We start from the raw sequence: 15782 nt of genomic DNA on the forward strand, positions 1-15782 counted from the left end.
AGGGCGGAGTTCTATGGGTCCGGCTCTGCCCCCCACCGGACGACCCACTTGTGGGTCAGAGGGGTTTCCGACATAGGGGGCACCACCCAGAACCCGCTACCCGGAGCCCATTTCCTGTGCAGACAGGAAGTCCTCTCTTCCATGGGTCACAGGGCGGGGATCTATGGGTCCGGCTCCGCCACCCACGGAACACCCACTTGTGGGTCAGAGGGGTTTCCGACATAGGGGGCACCACCCAGAACCCGCTACCCGGAGCCCATTTCCTGTGTAGACAGGAAGTGCCGTTCTTCCATGGGTCACAGGGCGGAGATCTATGGGTCCGGCTCCGCCCCCTGACCCCTCGCCTCTGCCCCACAGCTCTTCCACCGGGACTGCGAGCAGGCGGAGAACTGGATGGCGGCCCGGGAGGCCTTCCTCAACACGGAGGACAAGGGCGACTCGCTGGACAGCGTGGAAGCGCTGATCAAGAAACACGAGGATTTCGACAAGGCGATCAACGTCCAGGTGAGCCGGTCGGCGGCGGGAAGCGGATTCCGATCCGCCGGATCCATTGGATCTCTCAGGCTCCTTCCTTTGGATTGCTTTTTTCTTTTCTTCTATTCTAATTTCTTATTTTCTATTCTATTCTATTCTATTTTTAATGTTTTGTTCTATCTTATTTAATTTAATTTAATTTATTATTCTATTCTATTCTATTTTTAATGTTTTATTCTATCTTATTATTTTTAATTTAATTTAATTTATTCTATTCTATTCTATTTTTTCATTTCATTTTAATGTTCTGTTCTATTCTTTATTCTTTATTTTATTCTATTCTATTCTACTCTATTCTTTATTCTTTATTTTATTTTATTCTATTTTTTATCTTATTCTATTCTATTCTTTCTTTTTTATTTTATTCTATTTTTTATCTTATTTTATTCTATTCTATTTTTATTCTATTCTATTCTATTCTATTTTTTATTTTACTTTTTATTTTACTTTATTCTATTTTTTATTTTGCTTTTTTATACTGTCCTATTATTATTATTTTATTTATTTTATTTATTTTATTCTATTCTTTATTTTTTAGTTTATTCTATTCTATTCTAGTCTTTCTTTTTTAATTTATTCTATTCTGTTTTTTTATCTTATTTTATTATTTTTTTATTCTATTCTATTCTATTCTATTTTTTTGTTCTATTCCATTCTATTCTATTTTTTATTTATTCTATTCTATTTTTTATTTTTTATTCTATTCTATTTTTTATTTTTTATTCTATTCTATTCTATTCTAACACGAGGATTTCGACAAGGCGATCAACGTCTAGGTGAGGCGGTCGGCGGCGGGAATCGGATTTAAATCCACCGGATCGATTGGATTCCTCGGACTCCTTCCTTTGGATTGCTTTTTTCTTTTCTTCTTCTATTCTATTTTCTTATTTTCTATTCTATTCCATTCTATTTTTGAATTTAATTTAATTTAATTCTTCTATTCTATTCCTATTTTATTTTACTTTATTCTATTTTTTATTTTGCTTTTTTATTCTATCCGATTATTTTTTTAAATTTAATTTTATTACTCTATTCTATTCTATTCTATTTTTTCATTTCATTTTATTATTCTATTCTATTCTTTATTTTTTAGTTTATTTTATTTTATTCTATTCTATTCTATTTTTTATTTTATTTCTTTATTCTATTCTATTCTTTTATTTTATTTTATTTATTGGACTCGTTTCTGGTCCGCTCACAGGAAACATCTCCCAAACTTTTCATTTCATTTTATTTTATTTATTTTATTCTGTTCTACTTTGTTCTATTGGACTCGTTCCTGGTCCACTCACGGGAAATTTAATTTAATTTAATTTTCCTTTCTTCTGGGCGATTTAATCTGAATTTTTCTTTCTTTCTTTCTTCAGTCCTTTGCTGAACAGCTCATAATTTAATTTAAATTTAATTTTAATTTTAATTTTAATTTTTTAATTTTAAATTTAATTTAATTTAATTTAAATTTTAATTTAATTTAAATTTAATTTAATTTAATTTTAATTTTAATTTTTTAATTTAATTTAATTTTTTAATTTAAATTTAATTTAAATTTAATTTAATTTAATTTATCGCACAGAATTTAACCTGAATTAATCTGAATTTTTCTTTTCTTTGATTCTGAATTTTAATTTTAATTTAATTTAAATTTAATTTAATTTAATTTTTTAATTTTAATTTAATTTAATTTAATTTATCGCACAGAATTTAACCTGAATTTTTCTTTTCTTTGAATCTGAATTTTAATTTTAATTTTCTTTGAATCTGATTTTAATCTGCAGCTTTCTTTCTTCCTTTTTCCGTCCAGGAGGAAAAAATTGCCGCTCTGCAGTCGTTCGCCGAACAGCTGATTTCGGCCGACCACTACGCCAAAGGAGTCGTCGCCAATCGGCGTAACGAAGTTCTGGACAGGTCAGTTATATCCCTACATCATATTATTACTATGAATAATAATAATAATAATAATAATAATAATAATAATAATAATAATAATAATTTATTTATACCCCATTGAATAATAATAATAATAATAATAATAATAATAATAATAATAATAATAATAATTTATTTATAGCCCACCCACTGTGATATCCCTACATAATATTAATATTAATCTTATAATATATATTATATTTATTATAATAATAGATTATTATTCATATTATAATTATATTTATAAGAATAATATATTATTGTTGTTACATTTATGATGATATATTATTATTAATATTGTTATATTTATTATATTATACATTGTTGTTACATTTATTGAATTTATTATAATATATTATTGTTCGGGTTGTAATATTATATTTATTATAGTATATTAGTAGTAGCAGTAGTATTATTATTATATTTTGTATAATATAAGAATAAGAATAAATAGAATAATAAGAATAACAAGAATAATCTTATTCTTATTATTAGAATAAGAATTACACATAATAAGAGTAAAATATTCTTCTTCATATATTATATCAAATATAAGAATAAGAATTATACATAATAATATATTATTATTCTATTTATTATTCTAATTATTCTATTTATTATTCTAATTATTCTATTTATTATTCTATTTATTGTTCTAATTATTATTTATACCCCACCCAACTGGCTGCGTTTTACTATCATTCTTATTCTTATTCTATTTATTCCTATTATTCTTGTTATTCCTCTTATTCTATATATTCATATTCTTATTCTTATTATTAGAATAAGAATTATACATAATAATATATTATTATTCTAATTATTCTATTTATTATTCTAATTATTCTATTTATTATTCTAATTATTCTATTTATTATTCTATTTATTATTCTAATTATTCTATTTATTATTCTAATTATTCTATTTATTATTCTATTTATTGTTCTAATTATTCTATTTATTATTCTAATTATTGTTCTAATTATTCTAATTATTCTATTTATTATTCTATTTATTATTCTAATTATTCTATTTATTATTCTAATTATTCTATTTATTATTCTATTTATTATTCTAATTATTCTATTTATTATTCTATTTATTGTTCTAATTATTCTATTTATTATTCTAATTATTCTATTTATTATTCTAATTATTCTATTTATTATTCTATTTATTGTTCTAATTATTCTATTTATTATTCTAATTATTCTATTTATTATTCTAATTATTCTATTTATTATTCTATTTATTGTTCTAATTATTCTATTTATTATTCTAATTATTCTATTTATTATTCTATTTATTATTCTAATTATTCTATTTATTATTCTAATTATTCTATTTATTATTCTATTTATTATTCTAATTATTCTATTTATTATTCTAATTATTCTATTTATTATTTTATTTATTCTAATTATTCTATTTATTATTCTATTTATTGTTCTAATTATTCTATTTATTATTCTATTTATTGTATTTATTATTCTATTTATTGTTCTTATTATTCTATTTATTATTCTATTTATTGTTCTAATTATTCTATTTATTATTCTATTTATTGTTCTTATTATTCTATTTATTATTCTATTTATTGTTCTAATTATTCTATTTATTATTCTATTTATTGTTCTTATTATTCTATTTATTATTCTATTTATTATTCTAATTATTCTATTTATTATTCTAATTATTCTATTTATTCTATTTATTGTTCTAATTATTCTATTTATTATTCTATTTATTGTTCTTATTATTCTATTTATTATTCTATTTATTGTTCTAATTATTCTATTTATTATTCTATTTATTGTTCTTATTATTCTATTTATTATTCTATTTATTGTTCTTATTATTCTATTTATTATTCTATTTATTGTTCTTATTATTCTATTTATTATTCTATTTATTGTTCTTATTATTCTATTTATTATTCTATTTATTGTTCTAATTATTCTATTTATTATGCTATTTATTGTTCTTATTATTCTATTTATTATTCTATTTATTGTTCTTATTATTCTATTTATTATTCTATTTATTGTTCTAATTATTCTATTTATTATTCTATTTATTGTTCTAATTATTCTATTTATTATTCTATTTATTGTTCTAATTATTCTATTTATTATTCTATTTATTATTCTAATTATTCTATTTATTATTCTATTTATTGTTCTAATTATTCTATTTATTATTCTATTTATTCTATTTATTATCCTATTTATTCTATTTATTATTATTATTATTACTAATTTATTCTTCCCGCCCCCCAGGTGGCGCCGCCTGAAGGCCCAGATGATTGAGAAGCGCTCCAAGCTCGGCGAATCCCAGACCCTCCAGCAGTTCAGCCGCGACGTCGACGAGATTGAGGCCTGGATCAGCGAGAAGCTGCAGACGGCCAGCGACGAGTCCTACAAGGATCCCACCAACATCCAGGTGAGGGATCCTGAGAAGGAGGGATTATTAGGCGATTATTAGAGGGTTATTAGGATGATGAGATGGTTGTATGTTGGAATATTGTTAGGTTATTAGAGGATTATTAGGATTATTAGATGATTATTAGAGTGATGAGAATCCTACAAGGATCCCACCAACATCCAGGTGAGGGATCCTGAGAAGGAGGGATTATTAGGCGATTATTAGACAAATATTAGGATGATTAGATTAGAATATTGTTAGATTATTAGAGGATTATTAGGATTATTAGAGGGTTATTAGGACAATGAGAATCCTACAAGGATCCCACCAACATCCGGGTGAGGGATCCTGAGAAGGAGGGACTATTAGGCGATTATTAGAGGGTTATTAGGATGATGAGATGGTTGTATGTTGGAATATTGTTAGGTTATTAGAGGATTATTAGGATTATTAGATGATTATTAGAGTGATGAGAATCCTACAAGGATCCCACCAACATCCAGGTGAGGGATCCTGAGAAGGAGGGATTATTAGGCGATTATTAGAGGGTTATTAGGATGATGAGATGGTTGTATGTTGGAATATTGTTAGGTTATTAGAGGATTATTAGGATTATTAGATGATTATTAGAGTGATGAGAATCCTACAAGGATCCCACCAACATCCAGGTGAGGGATCCTGAGAAGGAGGGATTATTAGGCGATTATTAGAGGGTTATTAGGATGATGAGATGGTTGTATGTTGGAATATTGTTAGGTTATTAGAGGATTATTAGGATTATTAGATGATTATTAGAGTGATGAGAATCCTACAAGGATCCCACCAACATCCAGGTGAGGGATCCTGAGAAGGAGGGATTATTAGGCGATTATTAGAGGGTTATTAGGATGATTAGATTAGAATATTGTTAGATTATTAGAGGATTATTAGGATTATTAGAGGATTATTAGGACAATGAGAATCCTACAAGGATCCCGCCAACATCCGGGTGAGGGATCCTGAGAAGGAGGGATTATTAGGCGATTATTAGAGGATTATTAGAGGATTATTAGGCGATTATTAGAGGATTATTAGGACGATGAGAATCCTAAAAGGATCCGACCAACATCCAGATGAGAGATCCTGAGAAGGAGGGATTATTAGGCGATTATTAGAGGGTTATTAGGATGATGAGATGGTTGGATGTTGGAATATTGTTAAATTATTAGAGGATTATTAGGATTATTAGAGGGTTATTAGGACGATGAGATGGTTGGATGTGAGGTTATTGTTGGATTATTAGAGGATTATTAGAGGACCAGAATCCCCTGGACCGGATCCTTCGGGACCTGATCCCCCTGGACTAGAATCCCCTAGACCAGATCCTCCAGGCTCAGATCCCTCTGGACCAGAATCCCCCTGGACCAGATCTCACTGGACCAGATCCTTCCGGACCGGATCCCTGGGACAAGATCCCCTGGATCAGAATCCACTGGACCGGATCCTTCGGGACCAGATCCCCCGGGACCAGATCCCCCAGGACTAGAACCCCTAGACCAGATCCCTCTGGATCAGAATCCCCCTGGACCAGATCTCCCTAGACCAGATCCTTCCGGACCGGATCCCTGGGACAAGATCCCCTAGACCAGAATCCCTGGACCGGATCCTTCGGGACCCGATCCCCCTGGACTAGAATCCCCTAGACCGGATCCTTCGGGCTCAGATCCCTCTGGACCAGATCCCCCTGACCAGATCCTTCCGGACTGGATCTTCCTGGACCGGATCCTTCCAGACAAGATCCCCAGGACCCGATCCCCTGGACTAGAATCCCCTAGACCGGATCCTTCAGGCTTGGATCCCTCTGGGCCAGAACCCCCTGGACCAGATCCCCCTGACCAGATCCTTCCGGACCGTATCTCCCTGGACCAGATCCTTCGGGACCCGACCCCCCTGGACTAGAATCCCCTAGACCGGATCCTTCAGGCTCGGATACCCCTGGACCAGAATCCCCTGGACCCGATCCCCTGACCAGATCCTTCCGGACCGTATATCCCTGGACCGGATCCCTCTAGACCCGATCCCCCTGGACTATAATCCCCTAGACCGGATCCTTCAGGCTTGGATCCCTCTGGACCCGATCCCCCTGACCAAATCCTTCCGGACCGTATCTCCCTGGACCGGATCCTTCCAGACCAGATCCCCCTGGATCTAGATCTCTCTCCTCCCTTGTGCAGCCCACATGGATCAGCCCTGGGGGCAGAGAGCCACCGGTCGATCCGCTGGGATCCACTGGGGCGGCTGAGTCCCGGGTCGGCGGGATCCCTCCCCCGCCGGATCCCTCTCCGCTCCTGGCCAACCAGAAAGCAGGGCTCCGTTTCTCCTCCCCCCACCCACCGGATTAACGACAGTTGCCGGATCCCGGGAACCGGATCCTGATCTCTCTCTCTCTCCTTTTCTTCTTTCTCCTTCCAGCTTTCCAAACTCCTGGTAAGTCTCTCTCTGTTATTTGTCGGCTTGGCTTCTCTTCTTCTTTTCTTCTTTATTTATCATTCTTCTTATTTATTTTCTTCTTCTTCTGATTTCTTCTTTTTCTTCCTCTTTTTCTTCTTTCTTCTTTTCTTCTTTATTTATCATTCTTATTTATTTTCTTCATTCTTTTTCTTTTTCTTCTTTCTTCTTTTCTTCTTTATTTATCATTCTCCTTATTTATTTTCTTTTTCTTCTCATTTCTTCTTTTTCTTCTTCTTCTTCTTCTTTCTTCTTTTCTTCTTTATTTATCATTCTTCTGATTTCTTTTATTCTTCTTCTGATTTCTTTTTTCTTCTTCTTCTTCTTCTTTTTCTTTTTCTTTCTTCTTCTTTCTTTTTTCATTCTTATTCTTTCTTCTTTTGTCCTTATTGTTATCCTTATTTTCATTTCTTTATTTATCCTTCTTCTTATTTATTTTCTTCTTCTTCTTTCTTCTTTCCTTCTTTCTTTTTTCCTTTTTCTTCTTATTCTTTCTTCTTTTGTCCTTATTTTCATTTCTTTATTTATCATTCTTCTTCTTCTTCTTCTTCTTCTTCTTCTTCTTCTTCTTCTTCTTCTTCTTTCTTCTTTCCTTCTTTATTTTTTCATTTTCATTCTTATTCTTTCTTCTTTTATCCTTATTTTCATTTCTTTATTTTTCTTCTTCTTATTTATTTTCTTCTTCTTTCCTTCTTTCTTTTTTCCTTTTTCTTCTTATTCTTTCTTTTGTCCTTATTTTCATTTCTTTATTTATCATTCTTCTTCTTTTTCTTCTTTCTTCTCTCCTTTATTTTTTCATTTTTATTCTTCTTCTTTCTTTTTCTTTTTCTTCTTCTTTCTTCTTTCCTTCTTTATTTTTCCCTTTTTCTTCTTATTCTTTCTTCTTTTCTCCTTATTGTTATTTTCATTTCTTTATTTATCATTCTTATTTATTTTATTTTAATTCTTCTTCTTATTTCTTCTTCTTCTTCTTCTTCTTCTTCTTCTTCTTTTTCCGATTCTTTTATTCTTATTTATCATTTATTCTTTTATTCTTATTTATTCTTTTATTCTTATTTATTCTTTTATTCTTATTGTTATCCTTATTTTCATTTCTTTATTTATCATTCTTATTTATTTTATTCTTCTTCTGATTTCTTCTTCTTTTTCTTCTTTCTTCTTTTCTTCATTTTTTCATTTTTCTTCTTATTCTTTCTTCTTTTGTCCTTATTGTCATTTCTTTATTTATCATTCTTCTTCCTATTTATTTTATTCTTCTTATTTATTTTCTTCTTCTTCTTCTTTTCTTCTTCTTTCTTCTTTCCTTCTTTATTTTTTCATTTTCATTCTTCTTCTTTCTTCTTTTGTCCTTATTGTTATTTTCATTTATTTATTTATCTTATTCTTATTTATTTTATTCTTCTTCCTTCTTTTCTTCTTTATTTTTTCTTCTTCTTCTTTCTTCTTTTGTCCTTATTGTTATTTTCATTTATTTATTTATCATTCTTATTTATCTTTTATTATTTATTATTATTTTATAATTATTATTACCGATTCTTTTATTCTTCTTTCTTCTTTTATTCTTCTTTATTTTTTATTCTTTTATTCTTCTTCTGATTTCCAATTCTTTTCTTCTTTTTTCTTCTTTATTCTTTTATTCTTCTTTCTTCTTCTTTTCTTCTTCTTATTTCCGATTCTTTTATTCTTATTTCTTATTTATTCTTTTATTCTTCTTTCTTCTTTCTTCTTTTCTTCTTCTTATTTCCGATTCTTTTATTCTTCTTTATTCTTTATACTTTTATTCTTCTTTCTTCTTTCTTCTTTTATTCTTCTTCTTATTTCTGATTCTTTTATTCTTCTTTATTCTTTATTCTTTTATTCTTCTTCTTTCTTCTTTTCTTCTTCTTATTTCCGATTCTTTTATTCTTCTTTCTTCTTTATTCTTTTCTTCTTCTTTATTCTTTATTCTTTTATTCTTCTTCTTATTTCCGATTCTTTTATTCTTCTTTATTCTTTTTTTTAAATTCTTCTTTATTCTTTTATTCTTCTTATTATTTCCCATTCTTTTATTCTTCTTTATTCTTTATTCTTTTATTCTTCTTTATTCTTTATTCTTTTATTCTTCTTCTTATTTCCGATTCTTTTATTCTTCTTTATTCTTTATTCTTTTATTCTTCATTTCCGATTCTTTTATTCTTCTTTATTCTTTATTCTTTTATTCTTCTTTACTCTTTATTCTTTTATTCTTCTTCTTATTTCCGATTCTTTTATTCTTCTTTATTCTTTATTCTTTTATTCTTCTTTATTCTTTATTCTTTTCTTCTTATTTCCGATTCTTTTATTTTTCTTTATTCTTTTTTTATTCTTCTTTCTTCTTTATTCTTTTATTCTTCTTATTATTTCCGATTCTTTTATTCTTCTTTATTCTTTATTCTTTTATTCTTCTTTATTCTTTCTTCTTTTATTCTTCTTTATTCTTTATTCTTTTCTTCTTCTTATTTCCGATTCTTTTCTTCTTCTTTATTCTTTATTCTTTTATCCTTCTTTATTCTTTATTCTTTTATTCTTCTTCTTATTTCCGATTCTTTTCTTCTTCTTTCTTCTTTCTTCTTTTCTTCTTTATTCTTTATTCTTTTCTTCTTCTTTCTTCTTTCTTCTTTTATTCTTCTTCTTATTTCCGATTCTTATATTCTTATTTATTCTTTATTCTTTTATTATTTTATTCTTATTTATTCTTTTATTCTTCTTCTTATTTCCGATTCTTTTATTCTTCTTTTTCTTTTCTCGCTCCCCCCGTTCATTCGTTCGTTCGCTCGTCCGTCTGTCCCGTCTTTCTCGTTTCTCTCCCCTCTCGTTATATGACATCACCTCGTTATATGACATCACCCTCATCGCCGTCCAATCGTGTGTTTTTTATACATAAATACGTTGACTAATTTATTTCCTTATTTATTGACCTATTTATTTATTAACCTATGTATTAAGAAAAAGATGTACAGATTAATAAATAAAAATAGGTTAATAAATAAAAGGTTAATATATAAATATTAACCTTTTATTTATTAACCTATTTTTATTCATTAATCTGTCAATCTTTTTCTTAATTAACCTACTTATTTATTAACCTGTGCTAATTTGTTAACCCCTTATTTATTAACCTGTTTTCGTTCATTGATTGATAATAATATTAATTCATCTATTAATGTTTTTTAAAAACTAACCTATTTATTTATATAGTAACACAATTCGTTCGTTTTTTTTAAATTATTAACTTGTTTATATATTAACCCGTTACTTTAGCAACCTTTTATTTACCCACCTTTTATTTATTATTATTATTTATTTGCCAATTTATTTATGATTCACCGATTTTATAAAAAAGAAATTATGTATTTATTTATATGTTTATATTAGGTATTTATTTGTATATATTTATTTATGCTTTATTCACCTCTTTTTAAAAAGAAATTACGCATTTATTAACTTTTTATTTCTGGATGAACCTATTTATTTCTTATTTATTTATTTCTTATTTCTTATTTATTTATTTTTTTCCAATGTTTATTAAACCATTTATTTAACTATTTATTTATCAACCTATTTTTCCCCCTCGACCTATTTATTTATTTACTGATTATTTTTCTCGACCCATTTATTTATTTACTGATTATTTTTCTTGACCCATTTATTTATTTACTGATTATTTTCTCGACCCATTAATTTATTTACTTATTCACCTATGGACTTAGGAACCTATTCCCTCCCTTATTAACCCATTTATTGATTTACTTATTAGCCTATTAGGAACCTATTCCCTCCCTTATTAACCCATTTATTGATTTACTTATTAGCCTATTAGGAACCTATTCCCTCCCTTATTAGCCCATTTATTTATTTATTTACTTATTAGCCTATTGACTTAGGAACCTATTCCCTCCCTTATTAACCCATTTATTTATTTACTTATTAGCCTATTAGGAACCTATTCCCTCCCTTATTAACCCATTTATTTACTTATTTACTTATTAGCCTATTGACTTAGGAACCTATTCCCTCCCTTATTTACCCATTTATTAATTTACTTATTAGCCTATTGACTTAGGAACTATTTACTTATTCCCTCCCTTATTAACCCATTTATTTATTTATCCATTTAAGGTTTTTTTTAATGGATTTTCATACATTCATTTATTGATCGACCTATTTTTTTAATCGACCCATTTATCTATTTCCTTATTAGCCTATTGACTTAGGAACTATTTACTTATTCCCTCCCTTATTAACCCATTTATTTATTTACTTATTTATCTATTTAAGGTTTTTTTATTGATTTTCATACATTCATTTATTGATCGACCTATTTTTTTAATCGACCCATTTATCTATTTACTTATTAGCCTATTGACTTAGGAACTATTTACTTATTCCCTCCCTTATTAACCCATTTATTTATTTATCCATTTAAGGTTTTTTTTAATGGATTTTCATACATTCATTTATTGATCGACCTTTTTTTTAATCGACCCGTTTATCTATTTCCTTATTAGCCTATTGACTTAGGAACTATTTACTTATTCCCTCCCTTATTAACCCATTTATTTATTTACTTATTTATCTATTTAAGGTTTTTTTATTGATTTTCATACATTCATTTATTGATCGACCTATTTTTTTAATCGACCCGTTTATCTATTTACTTATTAGCCTATTGACTTAGGAACTATTTACTTATTCCCTCCCTTATTAACCCATTTATTTATTTATCTATTTAAGGTTTTTTTTATTGATTTTCATACATTCATTTATTGATCGACCTATTTTTTTAATCGACCCGTTTATCTATTTCCTTATTAGCCTATTGACTTAGGAACTATTTACTTATTCCCCCCCTTATTAACCCATTTATTTATTTAAGTTTTTTTATTGATTTTCAGACATTCAATTAATTAATGACCTATTTTTTTATCGACCCGTTTATCTATTTACTTATTAGCCTATTGACTTAGGAACTATTTACTTATTCCCTCCCTTATTAACCCATTTATTTATTTATTTACTTATTTATCTATTTAAGTTTTTTATTGATTTTCATACATTCATTTATTTATCAACCTATTTTTTTATCTATTGACTTATTCGCCTATTGACTTAGGAACCTATTCCCCCCTTATTAACCCATTTATTTATTTATTGAAGTTTTTATTAATTGATTTTCATCCATTCATTTATTTATCGATCGATCCGATTTACTATTTTGCGTTTGCGCCAAAAATTGGTGTCCCCCGTTTTGCCCGTTTTTATGCCGTTTTCTCCCCCGTCTTTCCAGAGCAAGCACCAGAAACACCAGGCCTTTGAGGCGGAGCTACAAGCCAACGCCGACCGGATCCGGGGCGTCATCGACGTCGGCAACTCCCTCATCGATCGCGGGGCCTGCGCCGGGAGCGAGGACGCCGTCAAGGTGGGTCGGTTTGCGTGGCGAAGCCTGTCATGTGACCTGTCCTATGAAAGCCCACAGCGTTCCGAAGAGAATGGCACTTCCTGATTGGGTGTGGTTCCTTCCTGGGTGGAGCTTTGGAGGTTTTTGTGTGGTCTGGCCTAGCCAATCCGTTCATCCTCTCTTTTGCTACTGTTTGTGAATTTCCTTAAGTGGACAAGCCTGTCATGTGACCTGTCATATGAAAGCCCTCGTCATTCCGAAGAGAATGGCGCCTCCTGATTGGACGTATCTGCTTCCTGGGCGGAGCTCTTGAGGGTTTTGTGTAGTCTGGCCTAGTCTATCCACTCATCCTAGCTTCTGCTACTGTTTGTGAATTCCCTGAAGCGGATAAGCCTATCATGTGACCTGTCATATAAAAGCCCACGTCCTTCTGAAAATATTGGTACTTCCTGTTTGGATGTATCCACTTCCTGGGCGGAGCTTTTGAGGTTTTTGTGTCGTCTGGCCTAGCCAATCCGCTCATCCTTTCTTCTGGTACTGTTAGTGAATTACCTAAAGCGGACAAGCCTGTCATGTGACCTGTCATACGAAAGCCCTCGTCGTTCCAAAGAGATCGGTACTTCCTGTTTGGATGTATCTGCTTCCTGGGCGGAGCTTTTGAGGTTTTTGTGTAGCCAGGCCTGGCCAATCCACTCCCACTCATCCTCGTTTCTGCTAGTGTTCCTGAATTTCCTTAAGGGGACAAGCCTGTCATGTGACCTGTCATATGAAAGCCCACGGCGTTCCGAAGAGAATGGCATCTCCTGATTGGACGTAGCTCCTTCCTGGGCGGAGCTTTTGAGGTTTATGTGTAGTCCGGCCTAGCCAATCCGCTTCCGTTCATCTTCATTTCCAAATTTCCTCAAGGGGACAAGCCTGTCATGTGACCTGTCATATGAAAGCCCACGGCATTCCGAAGAGAATGCCGTCTCCTGATTGGACGTAGCTCCTTCCTGGGCGGAGCTTTTGAGGTTTATGTGTAGCCAATCCGCTTCCGTTCATCTTAGTTTTCCTCAAGGGGACAAGCCTGTCATGTGACGTGTCATATGAAAGCCCGCGGCGTTGCGAAGAGAATGGCACCTCCTGATTGGACATAGCTCCTTCCTGGGCGGAGCTTTTGAGGTTTATGTGTAGTCCGGCCTAGCCAATCCGCTTCCGTTCATCTTAGTTTTCCTCAAGGGGACAAGCCTGTCATGTGACCTGTCATATGAAAGCCCTCGGCATCCCGAAGAGAATGCTGTCTCCTGATTGGACGTAGCTCCTTCCTGGTTTTTGTGTAGTCAGGCCATTCAGGGTGGCAAATTTCCTGACTTTCCTCAAGTGGACAAGCCTGTCATGTGACCTGTTATATAAAAGCCCACGTCGTTCTGAAGAGATTGACACTTCCTGTTTAGATGTATCTGCTTCCTGGGCGGAGCTTTTGAGGTTTTGGTGCAGTCCGGCCTAGCCAATCCGCTCATCCTAGCTTCTGCTACTGTTTGCGAATTACCTAAAGTGGACAAACCTATCATGTGACCTGTCATATGAAAGCCCTCGTCATTCCGAAGAGAATGGCATCTCCTGATTGGACGTATCTGCTTCCTGGGCGGAGCTTTTGAGATTTTTGTGTAGCTAGACCTGTCTGCTCCCATTCATCTTCATTTGAGTTTCTACTAGTGTTTCTGAATTCCCAAAAGCAGACAAGCCTGTCATGTGACCTGTCATATAAAAGCCCTCGTTGTTCCAAAGAGATCGGTACTTCCTGTTTGGATGTATCTACTTCCTGGGTGGAGCTTTGGAGGTTTTTGTGTCGTCCGGCCTAGCCAATCCACTCATCCTTTCTTCTGCTACTGTTTGTGAATTTCCTAAAGCGGACAAGCCTGTCATGTGACCTGTCATATAAAAGCCCATGTCCTTCTGAAAATATTGGTACTTCCTGTTTGGAGGTATCTCCTTCCTGGGCGGAGCTTTTGAGGTTTATCTGTAGCCAGGCCTACTAGTGTTCCTGAATTTCCTAAAGTGGCCAAGCCTGTCATGTGACCTCTCATATGAAAGCCCACGTCATTCCGAAGAGAATGGCATCTCCTGATTGGATGTATCTGCTTCCTGGGCGGAGCTTTTGAGGTCTTTGTGTAGTCCGGCCTAGCCAATCCGCTCATCCTTTCTTCTGCTACTGTTTGTGAATTCCCTAAAGCAGACATGGCACTTCCTGATTGGGCCTAGCTTCTTCCTGGGCGGAGCTAGGCCAATTTCCTGAATATCCTATAGTGGACAAGCCTGTCATGTGACCTGTCATATAAAAGCCCTCGTCATTCTGGAGAGAATGGCGTCTCCTGATTGGACGTATCTGCTTCCTGGGCGGAGCTTTTGAAGTTTTTGTGTAGTCAGGCCATTCAGGGTGGCAAATTTCCTGACTTTCCTCAAGGGGACAAGCCTGTCATGTGACCTGTCATATGAAAGCCCTCGTCATTCCGAAGAGAATGGCGTCTCCTGATTGGACGTATCTGCTTCCTGGGTGGAGCTTTGGGGTTTTTTGTGTATCTGGCCAGTCCAAAATTCTTATCATTCTTGAAATCTCAAGGCTTCGTCTCTCGGAAACCGGCGTAAAATATTTCGATTTGATTTGATCTGATTTAATTCCGGTTCCTGAATTTCCTCCCCTTCTTGTCCCTCCCCTCCAGGCCCGATTGGCCGCCCTGGCCGACCAATGGCAGTTCCTGGTTCAGAAGTCGGCCGAGAAGAGTCACCGCCTGAAAGAAGCCAATAAGCAGCAGAATTTCAACACCGGGATCAAAGATTTCGACTTCTGGCTTTCGGAGGTAGGGGGCGTATTATTATTATTATTATTATTATTATTATTATTATTATTATTATTATGATCAAGTAGAAAACCATTATCAATATTACTACTACTACTACTATTATTATTATTATTATTATTATTATTATTATTATATTTATATTCATATTTATATTA

General features: G+C 32.2%; 1 protein-coding gene across 1 annotated transcript in view; it reads left to right on the forward strand.

The window, feature by feature from the left end:
• Window positions 1-15782, forward strand: part of LOC309524275 (spectrin alpha chain, non-erythrocytic 1-like) — a 199323-nt gene that overhangs the window by 125596 nt on the left and 57945 nt on the right. Inside the window, 6 exon segments of the mRNA XM_082208732.1 lie at window positions 358-504; window positions 2336-2439; window positions 4740-4902; window positions 7336-7350; window positions 12677-12808; window positions 15487-15624. Coding sequence (XP_082064858.1) covers window positions 358-504; window positions 2336-2439; window positions 4740-4902; window positions 7336-7350; window positions 12677-12808; window positions 15487-15624 — 699 coding nt within the window.

This window comes from Podarcis vaucheri (genome assembly GCF_965113315.1).
Source record: "Podarcis vaucheri genome assembly, chromosome: Z".
Classification (NCBI taxonomy): Eukaryota; Metazoa; Chordata; class Lepidosauria; order Squamata; family Lacertidae; genus Podarcis; species Podarcis vaucheri.